General features: G+C 46.5%; 1 protein-coding gene and 1 long non-coding RNA gene across 9 annotated transcripts in view; one reads left to right on the top strand and one right to left on the bottom strand.

The window, feature by feature from the left end:
* LOC138733840 (uncharacterized) overlaps window positions 1-19,467 on the bottom strand; it is a 252,031-nt gene that overhangs the window by 31,301 nt on the left and 201,263 nt on the right. The window lies entirely within an intron of this gene.
* The window catches only part of LOC138733828 (CBP80/20-dependent translation initiation factor-like), a 259,905-nt gene that overhangs the window by 172,015 nt on the left and 68,423 nt on the right, over window positions 1-19,467 (top strand). For 6 of the 8 annotated variants that reach the window (XM_069881324.1, XM_069881318.1, XM_069881323.1 and 3 more), the window contains 2 exons: window positions 611-1,052; window positions 2,799-3,128. In XM_069881324.1, the coding sequence (XP_069737425.1) occupies window positions 611-1,052; window positions 2,799-3,128 (772 nt within the window). The remainder of the gene's footprint in view (window positions 1-610; window positions 1,053-2,798; window positions 3,129-19,467) is intronic. The other 2 variants (XM_069881322.1, XM_069881320.1) reach the window with 1 other exon arrangement.

Here is a 19,467-nt window from a genome sequence, read left to right as displayed (position 1 = left end):
GCTGGTGAGGGGGCTGGAGAACAGGCCTTATGAGGAACGGCTGAGAGAGCTGGGGTTCTTTAGCCTGGAGAAGAGGAGGCTGAGGGGAGACCTCATTGCTCTCTATAACTATCTGAAAGGAGATTGTGGAGAGGAGGGTGCTGGCCTCTTCTCCCAAGTGACAGGGGACAGGACAAGAGGGAATGACCTCAAGCTCTGCCAGGGGAGATTCAGGCTGAACATAATGAAAAAATTTATCACGGAAAGGGTCATTGGGCACTGGAACAGGCTGCCCAGGGAGGTAGTTGAGTCACCTTCCCTGGAGGGGTTTAAGGGACAGGTGGATGAGGTGCTCAGGCCCATGGTTTAGTGACTGATAGGAGTCATTGGACTCGATGATCCGGTGGGTCTTTTCCAACCTAGTGATTCTGTGATTCTGTTACTGAAAGAGATTTCGAGGAATGAGTTGGTACTAGGTTTTGTTAGATTCCAAGAAATTGGCTCCCCTTTTGTTACAGGAAGACTCACAGAGCCTACCTGCCAAGGGCCAGGATGTTTGGTGGGACAGATGTGTTGACCAAACAGGACCATGCAGGAAAGTTTATACTAATGAATTCCTTTGACTTTCCAGGCGACAGCAGAAACTTCCTGCTGGGAACAAGTCTCAACAGCACACAGATCATCAGCAAGGTGGCACCAAACACAGCAGGGACCCCCAGAAACTCTACCAAGGAAGCCAGGCCCCCCACTCCTCAGGCAGGACAGGCCACCATGGCTATAGCCAGAACCGGAGATGGCACCACAACCAGAAGCACTCACTCAATGACAAAGAAACGCACAGAAATGCCAAAACGACTGAGAATTTGAAAATCGAGGACACTTCAGTCTGCACAGTGCACATTCCTGTGGAAACGCACCAGGGCCCAGAGGCCGTGGGGAAGCAGTCTCAGCAGTACATCCAAGAGTCGGAGACCGAGCAGAAAGACAGTATTCGCGAGCGCATTGGGGAAAGACACAAGATCAATTTGCTTCAGTCTTCCAAAGACAGGCTGCAGAAGCGACTAAAAGAAAAGGTAGTATTTCTTAGGGTAATGTTGAGTTTCTCTTTTTTCCAAGAGTCTGCCTGTTGGCCATTCTCCATACAAAGGGAGGATTAGGCTTAGGGGACCTCTCCATGAATGCACACAATTTATCTTCATCTCCCAGTGTCAACACTTCTCTTGAAGTTTATTCGTGCTTCTTCAGGATGACTTTTATTGACATAATGCTAAGGCTCTTAGCTTTCCTCCTTGGTTGAGGTTGCTACCAGTGTGTGTTCTTCAAGGACTGGAAACTCTCCCCCTACCCATACAAAGACCCTGGGGGAATACTGGTGCATGCGTGAGCTACAACATGTGTGCTCCTTCCCCATGGGCTGATCCCAACTGACTGCCTCCTGGTCTGCAGAGGTTATCAACTTTGCAAAGAGGTCTAAGAAAGGCAATTAGTCTCCACAATTACAAAGTTTTGACTTTTGCATGCTGAGTAGTTAGAGTCAGCTACTTAAAAATTTATATCCATTTATTTCAGCAATGAATTGAAATGCCATTATCTTCTCCCCTTCCTTCCAACAATCCAACCATAACAAAACTATTGCATGCAAGTTACATAGGAGAAAGCCTTTTCGGAAACAATATTTAGCCTCAGATTTCTGAGGAATTTGGAGATGATATAATTTGCCCCCAGTGAAACTCAGATTCTTTCTCTTGAGATTCTTTTGTCGGCCTGGAAAATGCATCTATGGGGGTATCTCCAATGAGATTTCCAAAATGCATAGCAAAAATAACCTGAACATATGCAATTCCATAGGAGTACATGTTGGAAATGTATACCTTTGAATGCATATGCATTTGCTATTTATGTATGTGGCATGAGGGGGAGGGAGAGATTTCATTAGTCATTTTTATGTTCTTTAAACCAATGGGAGTAGAGCAGAGACTTTTAGAGTATTCATTTTAATGTTCGCCCTGTGAATTTGTAGTCTTATAAAAAACACATCGCATAAGCACCCACTTTTGGATAGGTGTAGTCAACACAACTGGTCTCCTGATGGGAGTTTTGGACAACTGCCAGTTGGTATTGGGGTTGTACAAAAAATTGCTACAAGTTTGTACTGTATAGTGCATTTTAAGATTGAACTAGAAGAAGGGAAGGGAGTAGACCATAACAAGCAGGATGTATGCTTTACACTGGGGAAAAGGGACAAATGCATAATTAAATGTTGAAAAGAAGAAATAAATTCTATGGTAGTGACATGAAGCGAGACGTGTAACGGTCAAGAGATGGAAAAGGTAAGAATTTTCTAATGCCAGGATCATGTGACATCTTTGATCTCAATTTAGATCATTAAATATGTATTTCAAAGTAAATATTTTTGTAGGATTGTTACCTGAGCATTTTGCAAACATCAGTGCACTTTCAAAATAGAGACAAAAAACTGTCCACTCACCATGTTGCAGACACCTCCAGAAGCCTGTCCAAGATGCCGAAGGCAGTTGAGAGTGTCTGACTTCGACATACTCGCTCAGGACCATTGAGCACATCCTCTCCCTGAGCCAAGGGCAAGGACTCTGGGATTGAGTGCTGTGGGAAATGGAGAAAGAACATTTCTGGGTCAGAACTCATTAACTTGTGGTTTTCAGTGCTGAGATGAGACCATTGTGCCTCTAAAATATGCTTTGATTTTCTATGTCTGTTTAAATGTTTCCCCTATCCCCTCCCCTCTTTGCTGTTTGTGGAAGGACAAGAGCTGATATGTCTGTTTTTCCCTTGTGTAACAGATGCCTTGTCTTTCCCTTTTCATGGACCAGGACGAAGTCACAATAGAAACTGCCAATCTTGAAAAGAACAAAATGGACAAATTAATTGAAATCCTTAACAGCATGAGGAACAACAGCAGCGATGTTGACTCCAAGCTCACCACCTTCATGGAGGAAGCCCAGAACTCTACCAACTCTGAGGAGATGCTGGGGGAGATAGTCAAGACCATCTACCAGAAAGCAGTGACGGACCGCAGCTTTGCTTCCACGGCAGCCAAGCTCTGTGACAAAATGGCTCTCTTCATGGTGGAAGGAACCAAATTCCGGAGTCTGCTCCTCAACATGTTGCAGGTAATAAGATAAAATTGAGCTGTATGTGGAAATATGGTACCTCACACCAGGGCCTATCTCTGAAATGAGAGGATCGCTTGTGGCAGCACCTCCATTGCGTAAAGTGAATTGAACTTGGAGGGTCTTATAGTGGAAGGTCTTTGCTACTCTTTTCAACTGAAGTCCATCTCAGCACCAGAGATATCAAGTGAAGTCATGGTCCCCGAGTAGGCTATTGGTTGCATCACCTGGTGATGGGCTCACTCCTGGTTTCTGATCGCAACCTAGACTTAAATAATTTGTGTATTTTCTAATTATTCTGTGTGACTTGTTTATTGGTATATGCAGCACTGGTTGATTGTTTTGCTCCAAAACCATCAGTGACAGCAAAGTTGGAGTGGGAGAGAAAAAAGTAGTGGCTCTGATAACTGGTCCATGATAACAGCGGATGATGGGGAAACAGGACTGCCCTCGCCAGCCTATGGTCTGCTGGGGGGAGCATGTTTTACTGTGCCACCACCATCTGCGGGGGGATTGCTTTCTGGGGAGGGTTTCACATGGACTTCTGTCTTTCTGCCTTTCTGCCTTTCTGGAGATAGGACAGTGTCTCACCATTCTCATGGTGAAGATGCTCCAGCCCTTGGATCATCCTTGTAGCCCTCCTCTGGACCTGTTCCAACAGCTCCATATCCTTCTTATATTGGGGAGATCTGAACTGGACACAGTGCTCCAGATGAGGTCTCACAAGAGAGGAATAGAGGGGCAGAATCACTCCCCTCGACCTGCTGGCCACACTTCATTTGATGCAGCCCAGGATACGGTTGGCCTTCTGGGCTGCGAGTGCACATTCCTGGCTCATGTTGAACTTCTCATCGATCAGCACCCCCAAGTCCTTCTCTGCAGGGCACCTCTCAATCACATCATCCCCCGTCGTGTACTGAAAACACAGATTGCTCTGACCCAGATGCAGGACCTTGCACTTGGCCCTGTAGAACCTCATGAAGTTCTCACAGGCCCACTTCTCCAGCCTGCCCAGGTCCCTCTGGATGACATCCTGTCCTTCCGGTGTGGCAAATGCACCACTCAGCTTGGTGTCTTCTGCAAACTTGCTGAGGGTGCACTCAATCTCTCTGTAGATATCATTGATGAAGATATTAAACAGCACTGGTCCCTGAGGGACACCACTTGTCACAGATCTCCTTCTGAACTTTGAGCCATTGACAGTTACTCTTCGAATATGACCATCCGACCAGTTTCTTATCCACCATGCCGTCCACCCATCAAATCCATACCTCTTCAATTTAGAGAGGAGGATGTTGTGAGGGACCGTGTCGAAGGCTTTACAGAAGTCTAGATCACATTGGTTGGTTTACCCGTGTTCAGTGCTGTGGTTACCCCATCATAGAAAGCCACTAAGTTGGTCAGACAAGATTTGCCCCTGGTGAAGCTGTGCTGGCTACCATTAATCACCTCCCTGTCCTACATGTGCATTAGCAGAGCTTCTTGGAGGATCTGTTCCATGATCTTCCAAGGCACAGCGGTGAGGCTGACAGGTTGGTGGTTCCCAGGGTCTTCTTTTCTACCCTTTTTAAAAATGGGCACAATGTTACCCTTCTTCCAGTCACCAGGGACTTCTGATTGCCATGACTTTTCAAATATCATGGAGAGTGGCTCGGCAACCACAACACTCAATTCCCTCAGGACTCTGGGATGCATCTCATCAGCTGCATCAGTTAACAGTTGAACTCGATGATCTTAACAGTTGGACTCAGGCTGTGGATGTAGTCTTCCAGGACTTCAGTAAAGCCTTTGACACAGTTTCTCACAGCATTCTGCTTCAGAAACTGTCAGCCTCTGGCCTGGACAGGCGCACACTCTTCCGGGTAGAAAACTGGTTGGCTGGCCGGGCCCAGAGAGTGTTGATCTCTTCTCTCTGGAGACCAATGATAGGACCCAAAGGAATGCAGGAAGATGTGCCAGGAGAGGTTTAGGTTGGATATTAGGAAAAGCTTCTTCACCCAAAAGCTGGTGGGAGCACTGGAACAAGCTCCCCAGGGAAGCAGGAATGTCACTAAGACTGACAATATTCAAGAAGCATTTGGCCAACGCCCTCATACACATGGTGTGAATGTTGGGGTTGTCCTATGCAGGGGTAGGACTTGGACTCAATGATCCTTGTGGGTCCCTTTCAACTCAGATCATTCTGATTCTATGATCTTAAGGTTCCTTTCCAATCAAAATGATTCTGTCATTTTCCGGAAGATACAGTTTGAGGATCTGCAGGACTACATTTGCGCGGCATTGTGTCCAGTAACTCCTGATGGATTTTCATTTCATGACTTTGGCAATGTGCTTTTTGAATCCTTGTAAACCTCTCATGCTCACATCTCCTGTAGCATAGCTCAACAGTTTAACTGTGCATTATGTGAAGAAATACCTCCTTTTGCTTATTTTCAGACATCCTTCTTTCCATGTCATGAGAGTTAAAGTGCTCACATGGCTGTGCCTGCAGACTAAGTGCCTGTTGAGCATGACCTTACCATGTTTTACTGTGCCACCACCATCTGCAGGGGGATTGCTTTCTGGGGAGGGTGTCACATGGACTTCTGTCTTTCTGCCTTTCTGGAGACAGGACATGTAGAGCTGAAACCATTCTTAATTTAATATGTGTTTCCATTTGGCCATTCCCTCACACGCATGTGTCATCTGCGGCATGTTCAAAGCTCTCATTTAATTTCTCTGTTGTTCACACATTTTTGGTGCCCAGCATTGCTCCAGTTTTTGACACATCATCTTGTCCTTCTTGCTCTTGTTGGAGATTGTCTCTTGGATACTGTGCCTGGCTGCCTGTACTTTGTGTGGGCTGAGTTGGCTTTTGGGCAACACAGAATGCAGGGAAATAATTGGATGCATTCACATAGATTCATTAAATACTTTGTTCAAGTGCTAAATCAGGAATTTTTGTGATGCATTCAGTCTTGATAGCCCTGGATGGAGACAGGCTCAGACATGAAGCACAAAACACTCGTTGCAGCTGCCTTGATATGAAATAAGGGGGTTGATGGTATTGATATATGATATAGTATCAATATCAATAAGATATATTGGATAATATATGGATATTATGGAATAATGTAGTCATCATATTAATATATTAATGATTTACATTTTTAGATATTTAATATTTGGTTATATTTATGATATATTAATATATGGTTGATCGTATAACATTACCCAGCTCCAGTCCTGGCCCCTCCACCATCAAATGTTTTCCATCAGCCATTTCTAGATAATTTACAGTTGATTAAAAAAAACCCCACCTTTAAGAGCAGAAAGGAAGCAGTCCAGGAGGTTCCTGGAGTGCGTGGAAGACAACTTCCTTGCACAGCTGGTGAATGAACCAACAAGGGAGGGTGCCCTCCTGGACCTGCTGCTTGTCAACAGAGAAGGCCTTGTGGGGGATGTGGCAGTAGGTGGACGCCTAGGACAAAGTGATCATGAGATGATAGGGTTTTCTGTTCTAGGTGAAGTGAAATGGGTGGTTAGCGGGACAGTAGCATTAAATTTCCAGAGGGCAGGCCTTGAACTCTTCAGAAGGCTGGTGGGCAAAGTCTCATGGGAGACAGTCCTTAAGGGCAAGGGAGCCCATGAGGGCTGGGAGCTCTTCAAAAAGGAAATCCTAGCAGCTCAGCAGAAAGCCATCCCCATGTTCCGGAAAAAAAGCTGGCAGGGGAGAAAACCAGCTTGGTTGAACAGAGAGATCTTGAGTGATATCAAGAAGAAGAGAAATGTTTATGGGCTCTGGAAGAGGGGACAGGCCTCTTGGGTGGACTGCAGGAGGGAAGTGAGATTGTGTAGAGAAAAAATCAGAAGGGCTAAGGCTCAGCTAGAAATCAGATTGGCAAAGTCTGTGAAAGATAACAAAAAATCCTTCTATAAATATATAAATAATAAAAGGAGGACTAGGGAGACCATACAGTCCCTATTGGACGCAGATGGAACAACAGTGACAGGGGATGAGGAAAAGGCTGAGGTACTTAATGCCTTCTTTGCCTCAGTCTTTAATTGTCAAGAAAGTTGTTCCTTCTGTGTACAAACCCAGGAGCTAGAGGAGCATAATGAGCCTCCCATGATCCAAGAGGAGGTGGTCAGAGCCTTGCTAGCCCGACTAGACACCCACAAGTCTATGGGGCCGGATGGGATCCACCCAAGGGTATTGAAGGAGCTGTCGGCTGTGCTGGCCAAACCCCTTTCCATCATCTTCCAACAGTCCTGGAAGACAGGGGAAGTCCCACTGGACTGGAGGCTGGCTGATGTTGTGCCCATCTACAAGAAGGGTCGCAGGGAGGACCCAGGAAACTACAGGCCTGTCAGTCTGACCTCAGTGCCAGGGAAAGTCATGGAGCAGGTGATCTTGAGTGCTATCATGAAGCACATGCAAGAGAACCGGGTGATCAGGCCCAGTCAACATGGGTTCACAAAAGGCAGGTCTTGCCAAATGAACCTGATCTCCTTCTATGACAAAGTGACTCGGCTGCTGGATGAGGGAAAGGCTGTGGATGTATCTTCCTGGACTTCAGTAAAGCCTTTGACACAGTTTCTCCCAGCATTCTGCTTCAGAAACTGTCAGCCTCTGGCCTGGAGAGGCGCACACTCTCCTGGGCGGAAAACTGGTTGGCTGGCCGGGCCCAGAGAGTGGTGGGAAATGGAGATAACTCCAGCTGGAGGCCAGTTACCAGTGGGGTTCCCCAGGGCTCAGTGCTGGGTCCAGCCCTGTTCAATGTCTTTATCAATGACCTGGATGAAGGCATTGAGTGCACCCTTAGCAAGTTTGGGGATGACACTAAGCTGGGTGGAAGCGTGGATCTGCTGGAGGGTAGGGAGGCTCTGCAAAGGGATCTGAACAGTCTGTATCTCTGGTCTGAGACCAATGGCATGAGGTTTAACAAGGCCAAATGCTGGGTCCTGCACTTGGGGCACAACAACCCTATGCAGTGCTACAGACTAGGAGAAGTCTGTCTAGAAAGCTGCCTGGAGGAGAGGGACCTGGGGGTGTTGGTTGACAGCCGACTGAACATGAGCCAGCAGTGTGCCCAGGTGGCCAAGAAGGCCAATGGCATCTTGGCTTGTATCAGACACGGCGTGACCAGCAGGTCCAGGGAGGTTATTCTCCCTCTGTACTCGGCACTGGTGAGACCGCTCCTCGAATCCTGTGTTCACTTCTGGGCCCCTCACCACAAGAAGGATGTTGAGGCTCTGGAGCAAGTCCAGAGAAGAGCAACGAAGCTGGTGAAGGGGCTGGAGAACAGGCCTTATGAGGAACGGCTGAGAGAGCTGGGGTTGTTTAGCCTGGAGAAGAGGAGGCTGAGGGGAGACCTCATTGCTCTCTAGAAGTACCTGAAAGGAGGTTGTGGAGAGGAGGGTGCTGGCCTCTTCTCCCAAGTGACAGGGGACAGGATGAGAGGGAATGGCCTCAAGCTACGCCAGGGGAGGTTTAGGCTGGACATCAGGAAAAAATTTTTCATAGAAAGGGTCATTGGGCACTGGAACAGGCTGCCCAGGGAGGTGGTTGAGTCACCTTCCCTGGAGGTGTTTAAGGCACGGGTGGACCAGGTGCTAAGGGGCATGGTTTAGTGTTCGATAGGAATGGTTGGACTCGATGATCCGGTGGGTCTCTTCCAACCTGGTTATTCTATGATTCTATGATTCTATAATAAAATGCTTGCTCCAGAGCTGGATTTGTGTCTCGCTAGAACCTTTCAGACTAATCTGTTCTCTGGATGTAAGGAGCTCAGCTTGCTGAGCACCAGTGAGCTGGCGAATTACTCTAGTGGAGTGTGATAAATCGGGATCAAGATGATCCCCGCCCCATGCTGCTGGCACCTGGAGCTGGACTACTTGCCCCCCCATCTGTTCCTAGCAGATACTCCTGTTTTGTAGGGGCTTGTTTGCCCCTTTCTTTCAAGACTGCGATGGCAACGGCTCAGCCCCACCAGATCTCATCAATTAAGGCGTTAACCTGTTGAGCTGCCCTACCAGCATCCTGGTACCTATAGACAGCATCCTTATGCCCTGCTGGACCTTAAAACAAGCATCAAGGGGCTTTCCCATAGAGCAGGCAATAAACTGAATAAGCTATATTTTTTACCTGGCTCCTCTAATATTTTCATCTGTTGACAAGGTGCTCATGCTCAAGGGCTTCACATGTTCACAGCTTATCTCGGGAGACTTGTTTTGATTCCAAAACAGATGCCAGTGTGGCAGCATGGGCATGCTATCACATCATCCTCCTCCCTGCAGGCAGTTCCTCTACAGAGCATCCCCCTGGCTAGTGTTGCACCATTTCAGGCTCTAAAGGGATCTATCAGGAAAACTCTGGTTTGAATTTATCCCTCACTGTGCTTTGGTCCGAAATCTTGACTGAGTCTCAAATTCGGGTGCTGTGAACCTTTCAGGATGCTGAAGGGAGACGTGGAAAGGGGAATCATGGGGTGGATGTCTGGTCTGAGTGGAGGGGATGCTGCTATGTGAGGACTCAACTCTGGAGGTGGATCATTTGGGTTTGATTTTCTGCTCATTGAATTTAGTACAAAGAACAACTTTGGGCTGTGTTGGTCCTTGGGATGGACCTGCTCAGTTGAGCCCAGGGAGCTTGGGCAGATGGAGGCATGCGAGAACACCTTGGTGGATACATGAATGGTTTCTTCACCCCTCTAGAAATACCTTCTTGACTAATAAATCGAAAGTAAGATTTCTGCAAGAGATTTTTGCTTGTCATAGTTTCACTCACTGGTTTGTACTGGCTGAGGTGCGGTTTTTTTTCAGTGGGGGGATGTTAAGCAATGTGCCACAAACCCTTCACATGTAACACATGTAAGTTGGAGTATTCCTCCGTTGAAATGGCTGTGCTCTTTATAGCAGAGCTATTTCTGCATCTGAGCTATGCAGAGCTAAGTGTATTATTAGAGTGGACATCACTGGGACTGTAATTGCACACTGCTCCCCTTGGCAACTGTGACCAACAACACATCAAACAGAAGGCTGATACTTTCTTTTAATAAAAAAACAAAACAAAACAAAACACCACAAAATGCACATCTCAACACAGAGCAGCAGAGCCTGCTGCAGAGCGTATGCTGGCATGCAGCCAGAGCCAGCGCCTGGTACATCCTTGCAATTAGAAATGCCTTGAACCAGTGTAAAAGGGCTATTTTTGTTGCATACCCTGTTGGATACCCTAATGCATACTCTATTAGATACCCTATCAGATACTCTATGGCATACCCTAGTACATACCCTTATGTATACCAAATTGCTTACACTAATGCATACATACTCTGTTGCACACTCTATTGCACATTGCATACCCTATGGTATACCCTATTGCATACCCATGCAGGGTTTCTTATCGTCTTAGTGTAATCTTTTGATGCCCCAGGAATGGCCCTTCCTTGGTCTGGTGTTGTGCTTCTCTCTGGTTGTAGAAACTTGAGTCGAATCCCATGGTCTTTGTCAGAGGTCACACTTGTGTTTTGGTGGACTCAGCTGGGTTTGAGATGGTCAATGTGATCACTTCTGGAGGGACTCAACTAGGAAGGTGGCCAGAAATTTGTTGTCAGCTCAGACAGAGGACGGAAGAAGAAAACTTTGGTTGGATCCCTTCTTGAGGCGTAGATGTTGTGGCATTGGGTACTGGAGAATCAATTTATCCCCTTTGGTAAGTCAGGGTGCAAAGGGAAGCGTTTACCATGCTGAGCACAAGGATGTGGGAGGAATGAGCTGAAATCCTTCCTCTCCTATAGGCTGCTTCTTTATTTGAGCAAACAACTTAACCTTCTCATGATAGCAGCCCTTTGCATCGTAGGGATTCTGAGGATGAAGACACCGAGGATGGTAACACAAGTGGATACTGTGGGAATAGCCTCCCTGGCTGAGTTGCTGCCTGATGCTGCTGCCTGCTAAAAGCACAACCAAGTTCAGACCAGGGGGCTTTGGATGGTGAGACCCATGCACATCCTGTGCATGGGCTGCAGCATGGAGGCAATGCGGAGCAGAGGCTCTGCTGGGCTCTAGATGGAGACTGCAGACTGCATAGCCTGCCTGCAGCTCTGGGTCAGGTCCAGGCAGCAGGCTACCGGTGGGGTGGGCTCCTAGCTGCTCCCAGCCATTGCTGGTGAGTGAAGTTGCTCGGGGTCGTGCAGGGTCCCCCAGGAACTTGGGTAGGAGAGGCAGCAAAAAAAGTGCCTCAAAATCCATTTACCCATTGAGAGGTGAGGAAATGCCCAAGGATCCCCTTCCACCTGCTACACTCAAGGGAGTGCACTAAGGGAGCAAGTGCCAGGGACGTCACTTCCTGAGCCAAGGCCAGAGCAGATGCAGGCACCAGCATCAGCCCAATGCTGGGATTTGGGTAGGAGGATGAGGATGTTGGAGAGGGCAGCACATCTTTTTCTTTCCTGGGAAGGAGGGAAATGGGGTAGCTTGTGCCTTGCTCATCCCTGGCATCGCTTGGCAGGCAGAAAACAGGGGATGTTCCTGTGATAGCCAGTGAGGCTCCTGCAGAAAATCTCTTTTCTTTTAAAGGATTTCTAACTGAGCTGAAAGAATTTGTACCAAATTTAGTTTCTAACTGAGTAGGCCTGATTGATGTGCTCAAGCAGAAGCAGATTTTAACTGGTCTTTACAGTTGGCCTGCTGTGGTGGCACCCTGGAGGGACAGTCCTGTGCCTGCAGACTACGTGCCTGTTGAGCATGACCTTAGCTCTTCAGTTGTGTTCAGCAAAGTGAAAGTCATCATTTAAAACAGGTTTTGCCATTTTGAAAGCAAGACCATCAACAGAAGCATTCAGCTCTGGAATCATAGAATGGTTTGGGTTTGAAGGGACCTTTAAAGACCATGTAGTCCAACTCCCCTGCAATGAGCAGGGACATCTTCAGCAAGACCAGGTTGCTCGGAGCCCCGTCCAACCTGACCTTGAATGTTTCCAGAGATGGGGCATCTGCCACCTCTCTGGGCAACCTATTCCAGTGTTTCACCACCCTCAGTGTAAAAAATTTCTTCTTTTTATCCAGTCTGAATCTACCCTGTTTTAGTTTGAAGCCATGACCCCTTTTCTTATTGCAACAGGCCCTGCTAAAAAGTCTGTCCCCATTTTTCTTATAAATCCAATTAAGTATTGAAAGTCTGCAATAAGGTCTCCCCAGAGCCTTCTCTTCTCCAGGCTGAACAACCCCATCTCCTTCAGCTTTTCCTCATAGCAGAGGTGATCGAGCCCTTGGATCATTTTTGTGGCCCTCCACCCAGGGCACTTTAGTCATCTTGGTTGTACTGATGTTGCTTTGGTAGCTGATGATGTGACTTATTTATTTTTAACCAAACTGGCAGGGAAGTCTTCATCAAATGGGCAAGCATAGGGTGCTGTTGGGTCAATCAGCTATAGGAAGAATCACAGGGAAGCAATGCAAGAGCTCTCCCAAGACAGCCAAAGATGAAACAACGTTACAGTATTTTGTTGTACATCAACCTCAAAGTGCTTTTTGGCAGAGGGTTGCTTTCAGCATCCCCCCTTTCCCTGCGGGGAGATCGAGGCAGAAAGGAGGGAAGGGGCTGTTATTGGACCTTCCCCCACCACAGACCTTGCAGTTAACCCATGGCCACCAGATCCTCATATGTGCAAACCCTATCACCTATGAGACTGTCCTTCAAGGCTACTCTTTTAGTGTAGTGCAAAAAACCAACTGTCTACATGATTCTATTTCAGCCAGCCAGAATTGAGGGAAGGAAATATAGTGACAAGTTCCTCTGCACTAGGAAATCAATCTGTTGTTGAAATGGCTTTCTCTTTGGTGGAGTGTTTTCAGCATGGCTCCTCAGTACTGGAAAAGGGTTTATCCATCTGCACGTTGTTTTCCAGCAAGACTTCATGGAGATGTTGTCAGAAGGCAATCATTGGAGTGAATATGAAGTGAAATAATTTGTTTCTTTCTCCTGCTTTCAGTTCTTTAATATAAATATGCTGTTGCTAGTGATCACTTGAAACAAGCACCGAGGGCTTTATGCCACCAGATTGCTCTTCTAAGTTATCTGACAATTGGTGAGCTGACACGGGTGAGCAGAGGTTGATGCTTTTGATGAGTAAAAAATGTCTTATGGCATTCCCCATGTCACACAAGGTCTTGCCACGAGACCTGACCCATTTGAAGAAGCCCAGCAGCATTCAGTGGTGTGGCTGCATGGTTTCACAGGTGGCTTGAAGTTTTAGGGCATGGCAAGTAGCCACCCTCTCTGCAGGATAGCGTTTCTCCCTGCAAGCCCAAGTTGGGGATGTTGGCCCCAAAGATCTGAGAGGACTCTGCAGGACCTCCTAGCATGGTTAGTGTGTGAAAAAGTTGCCAGCTCAAGTTGCTTGGGCTCTTGTTGCAGAAACAATATTTTTGTCTGACCCCAGTTAGCAACTGACGTTTGCAAAATAAAGAAATCAAAGCACTGGAAATACTCTCTATTCCCACTCTTGACTCAGGCCCAAAATATTAGTATTAAAAATATTACATCTATTATATGCAGCTAACATCTCTGTTGGCACATAAATCACCCAGGGATTTTTCATCTCCATATTAAAAAACAAAACTTACTCTCTATTTTTGGATATTTGTTAACTCTTTTGTTTCAATTTATTCATACTAAAGCCACAGCAGTCTGTCTTCAAGGGATCACCTGTGGGAAAGAGAGTGCCTAGATTGATTTGGAAGGTGTTGGGTTCATTAACAGGCATGAAGGCACTGAGAATCTCTTCTTTCTCTGATAATGTCTTTATGTAGTGTGACAGCCTCTGGGACATGCGTGGACAACAGGCTACTTTATTTCATTTAAATTAACATTACTCCAACCATTCCCAGTTTTGTGCAGATGCTATGGATCATCCTGATTTCCCAATTAAAGCTGGGAGTCCTGGTCCCCAAGCAGCAAGAACCAACAGCTACATGGAGCTGCAGAAGGTGACCCAGCTCTGTGCTTCCCTCCAGGCAGCGTGTTCCCAAACTGAAAAGTGGAAACTCATCCAAGACAAAATAAATGTTTTGAGTGATTCAGACCCTGGCACAGCTCAACACATCCATGTGATCATTAGGGGTAGCATGAGAGAGAAGGCAGGAATGGAGTCAAGAGGAGGCAACTTTTCTTTTGACAGAGGGACAGACTTAGGTAAACATTTGGGGAACTGCTTAGGATTGTCACTGGCTTGCAGTAAGTCAATGTCAAAATCAATCCTAGCTCCCAAAGCTCTATGCTAAATAGCGTGCTGCATTATTTTTGAAGAAGTTTATTTAATGTGTCTGATAAAGGTTTCTGTTACACCTAAGTCCAAAGCATCTCTGCTCCTTGAATTGATGTTTTACTAGATCCCAGTGTCGGAAGTAATTGCTTGCCATTGACTTTGGGTCAGCTCATGTGTCTGGACAGCTGCTGGGAGATCCTGACAAATCTTGCCTTAGCTTCTACAGGAAAGACATTTATTTCTTCACTAGAAAGCACTGGTATAAGCAGAATATGGAAAAAACCTAGGATGTCTCCTTGCTTGCAGATCAAAGAGTCACAAGGTCTAAAGGAAGACAGCTAAATAAAAAGGCAGCAGATGGGGGCTTGGGCATACTATTTAGGACGTGTCTTAAGGGGCAGGACCATGGGGGGGTGGGGGTGGACCGTGTTTGTGCATCTTGGCATGGGTTTAAAGTTTATATCTCTTGGAGGATCATCAGATCTTGGGATAACCGATCAGCCTTGGTGTATTTTTAAAGGAGGCAGCCTGGAGTCTGAGATATAAGCTCTTTTATTGCAAAGTAGTAAAAAGATAAATCTATTCATTCAACTCGCATTGTTACCAATAGTTCAGGATCCATGCGTATTTGCATTTAGCAGATGTTTGGGAAATGTCATGTACCATGGTTGTGTCTTTCAGCTTTAAAATATTTCAACTAAACTGGATTCAGTTTCCTGTCACTGTGTTTTCCTATGGTTTTCATGTAACTTTTGCAATCATTTTTGCAGTACGCTAAGAATAAAAAACATAATTCCAAGCAATGTAGTTTATGAAGAGAACCATTTCCGAGCAGTTTCTACATGAAATCACTGCAGTGATTTCTAAACAAGTATGGGCAGTCAGCCTTGAAGTTTAGAGGGTGTCTTCCCAGCTGGTTGCCCGGCCTATGCAATAAGGGCCTCCATCTGGACATCCCTAATGATTTGTGGGAGATCCAGCAAAGCATTTAAAGAGCTATTTTGGAGCTATCTTACATGCTATCTGTACTCAGGATCTTTCCCAAGCTGGTGTTGCAAAACAACTACTTTGAATTCCTCCTGAAGATTCATTTCCATGAAGCTTAGAAGAAAATAGCTGACTCAGGCAGCCAATGCAGTATGTGAGGACTTCCATTGGACTTGAGCAATAGACGAGTTTGCTTTTCAATGCTTTGCTGAATCTGTGTCGATGGTCTTCATGCCGTGTCCCTTCAGCCCAGCAGCACTGTCTCTGCTCCTGCAGCATAGGTCTGCAGACTGGGCTCTCATTGGGTAGTCCTGAGTGGGATGTCCATCACTGTTCTGCAGAAAGGCACAGGGAGAAACCAGGTCCATTTCTGCATTTTGAAGGCCAAATCAGTCAGCATCCCATAGCAGAAGATAGTGCATCCCATGATGAACTATGCTTTGTGTCAATCTTACACTCATCCTACCAATAGAACCTTTTGGGTTGTGTTGGACATTTGAATGTCATCTAGTCCAACCCTCCTGCAACGAGCAGGGACATCTTCAACTTGATCTGGTTGCTCAGAACCCCATCTATCCTGACCTTGGATGTTTCCAGGGATGGGGCATCTACCCGCCTCTCTGGGTAACCTGTCCCAGTGTTTCACCACCCTCACTGTAAAAAATCAAAGCAATTCTGTTGGTTTATAGTGAGTCTAGTTATGTTGTAAAGGCCAAACTAAATCATCTCTAGCAAACAGAGACAGATATCGTGTCCAGGCCCAAGGGAGAGTTGTTTGCAGTGGCTGCACCAAAAGACCAAGGTGATGATGAGAGTTGTTCCCAGGTAGACAGCTCATCTGAAGGTTTAATCATGCTTTTCCCAGCAGCTAGATGCTGTGAGCATCATCAAGAACATCTTTGCCCTCTTAGTGTTGTTTTTGTTGACTGTGCTTGTCTTCTAGAGTTCATTGTGTGTTTTCAAGGATGCATATGTGTAAGACCTAAAGTATGCATCATGTCTCAACTGTTCTAAGATTATTTTTAGATCCTGATCACCAACTTTTTGACAGGTGGATTTTCTATACTTCCAAAATGCCATATCCATCTGGACACGCAGGCTGGGTCTAATACCGAGGTATACTTTACCCTAGTGACAGAAAGGCATAAAAGAAATGTGAAGAATTTCATTTTTGTTTTCAGGAGTGAACATGGCATCTTGTTCCCTTCTCATCTAAGAAAAATGCAAACAAAAATGAAACTGGAGTCAAGTGAAACCAGTTTGAGAGAGAAAGCCAAAGGGAAAAAATGCAGAAGTCCTGTGTTCTTCATCCTTGGAGCTGATGGTTGTTGCTTTCTGTGGGGTTTTGAGGTTTTTGATGAAATTGTGTGAAACTGTCAAACTTATTTCAGTGTTTCCCACTCTCAGCCATAGTGAGGATAGAAAATGGCTGTGGCTGGACTGTGAAGCTCCCTGCACCAAAGCAATGCTAAATTGTCATTATACATGCACGTAAAACATATGAGTGCCTTTGATGGGGTAGTCTTGGTGATGAATACTTTGGGGGAAAGTGAGGCCTCTAGAATAGAAATTCCTCCTCAGCAATATTCCTGTTGACCTCCCAATGCAGAATTAGACCTTCAGGACCAGTTTTAGATGCTGTAACATTTCACCAGCTCCTAACTGGGATCCTTCAGGCCTTCCAGTTTGTATCATGATGTCCCTTAGGTGTTCAAAGCCAGTGCCAATGGAAAATCCCTCCAGCAGTGCCTGCTCAGGGGTGCCAGTCTGGTTGTTTTGGGAACTGTGTTCCCTACTCATGGGATCCAAGATTGCCATGTAATCTGCATGGCTGCTGGAGGAAGAGAAGGGATGTAGTGGTGGAACATGATGGTGGCTTGCAGAAGAGCTGGTGGGGTTCCTCTCTCCAAGCCATGCCATTGGTGACTGTGTCCCTGGCCAGGGATGGATTTGCCTTTGGGTTCTGTGGTGCTGCATGCCTTGGGGGATGCTCTACTCCTCCAGTGTTGAGGAGTACCAAGGATAAGTGGGATCTGGGATCCTCATAGGAGTAGAAGGTCCCACAGAGTCCATTTCTGCAGCAGATCTTAATCTATCCCGTATAACAGCAATTGCTAATTAATTGCAGGCATGTGTCATGGTCCGCTCATAAGCGGACGCGTGATGGTTTGTTTCATTTATGATTTCAGAGTGCAAATAATTCAAAGAGAGTCAAGGAGTCAAATTTCGATCTAAACTGGCACTTTATTAATTATGCCCATAAAGCGACTTACGATAGAAAGAGACAGAGAACAAGGAAAGATCAAGTTGAAGATGTCCCTGCTCACTGCAAGGGGTTGGACTAGATGACCTTTACAAGTCCCTTCCAACCTAAACCATTCTGTGTTTCTACGATTATTATATAATGCCCCATGCCTCTTGGACTCGTTTGTGGCCATCTGTGTCCACTGAGGTCTATGTGAAGTTTGCCCACTTGCCCATGCTGCCCAGCTTGTGGGCTTCCACTGCAGGGGCAGATTTTGGGGATGGGGGAAGCTGCAGGGCTCCTTTCATCCATTGGTCCTGGCTTGCAGGGATGCAGTGGTTGAGCATCTGTGTCTTGCACTTCACAGCTAGCTCAGCAGATCGATGGTCCCACTCCATGTTGAAGCACCACCAAGCATGTACTTGCTAGAAAGGTCCTAGCATCATGCTAGATAGGGAGAAGAGGGAAGGAAAAGGGGTTCATAGCTACCACCATGGGTCCACAGATGTCCGGCGTCTCTGGGAGTCCTGGTCCAGAAGGTGTTCCGTTGTTTCGGTCTTTGATGGAGGTGATCCCACGGTGGAGGGGTCTTCTTCTGTCTCGGTCTTCTGTTCCCCACTAATTCAGCTGCTCCAGAGCTGTCTTTTATGCTAGTCAATACACCTGTGACCCACCTTTGCCTGTGGAGATGTGCCAATCTCCACGTAGCAGGCCACACATGCCAAGAGAGGAGTGTCTGCAGGTCTCCTCTCCTTGCGCATGCACTCCTTCTGGCGGTGGTGGTCGACCTGGGGTCTCCCGATGAAGGCCAGTAGTCATCATCACATGCTCTGTTGGGTATGGGTCTGTGGTAAGTCCCGTCATTAACCTTCCTGTCTTTTCCTCCTTGCTTCATGGATCTTTCACAATGGTAGGGAGCAGGGAGGCTTGAAGACAGGTATAAAACATTTTTGAGATAAGGAGGCAGGTACAGGTAGTTAGGTACAAAGCATTCGTTCCGTACCAGCTCTGGCCGTTTTTCTGAGGCCTGCATTTGTGATTTATAGAGTCAAGTTCTGAGGCTAAAAATGAGAAAATGTTGAGACAGAAATCGATCCTTTGACCGACTCTTACAGCATGTTAATAGCAAAGCTGATCATGAGATACTCCAAAGACTTAGCATCATATTTCTGGGCCTGATCCTGGCACAGCAATGAAATCCTGCCTGGGCAGAAGAAAGGGTGGAGAGAAACTTTCTGTCTGAAAAATGCAGTGAGGAATGTTTTCATTCACCAGAAGGATGAAGGGGAAGCAGAAGGCTTGACTTTGGCCATGGCACTGCTCTTCATTCTCAACTTCTTGCCTTAGTGGCTGCAAGTCCATATTAGCTGTTAATTGCTGGATGGCCCTGGCCATGCCCACCAGGTATCAGGTTTTGCACAAAAGCAGGGCAAAACCAGCATCCCTCCCCCATCCAGGAAAGATTGCCTGGAACCAAAAGCAAAGATGGTGTCCAGGCAGGTTCTTCAAAGGCAAGAGACAGGATGTCCAGAGCACTCCGTCTTTGAGCCTACAGATGGGATCTCAATCTGTTTGGCCATACAGGATGCTCTGCACAGTGGAACAAATATCTCCGAGTGCCATTAGAGATGTAGCTTCTCATCTCTCCATATTTGCAGGAATTGCCTAACCAAATCTCCATGCAACCACCAGGAGAATGTAACCCCGCATTGTCTTTCGGCTTTCCACATGCCAGACAAATGATGGGGGCTCTCAGAGGACTTGTCTCACTCAAAGGGATATGAGCAGGGCTGATGGGACAGAGCAACTGTGGTTTAGACCACAGCTGTCCATGTGTCTGGAGTTATTTTCCTCA

The sequence above is a fragment of the Phaenicophaeus curvirostris genome, assembly GCF_032191515.1.
Source record: "Phaenicophaeus curvirostris isolate KB17595 chromosome W unlocalized genomic scaffold, BPBGC_Pcur_1.0 scaffold_35, whole genome shotgun sequence".
NCBI classification, from domain to species: domain Eukaryota; kingdom Metazoa; phylum Chordata; class Aves; order Cuculiformes; family Cuculidae; genus Phaenicophaeus; species Phaenicophaeus curvirostris.
Note: the sequence above shows the minus strand (reverse complement) of the source record. Positions and strands in the feature narration are given on the sequence as shown.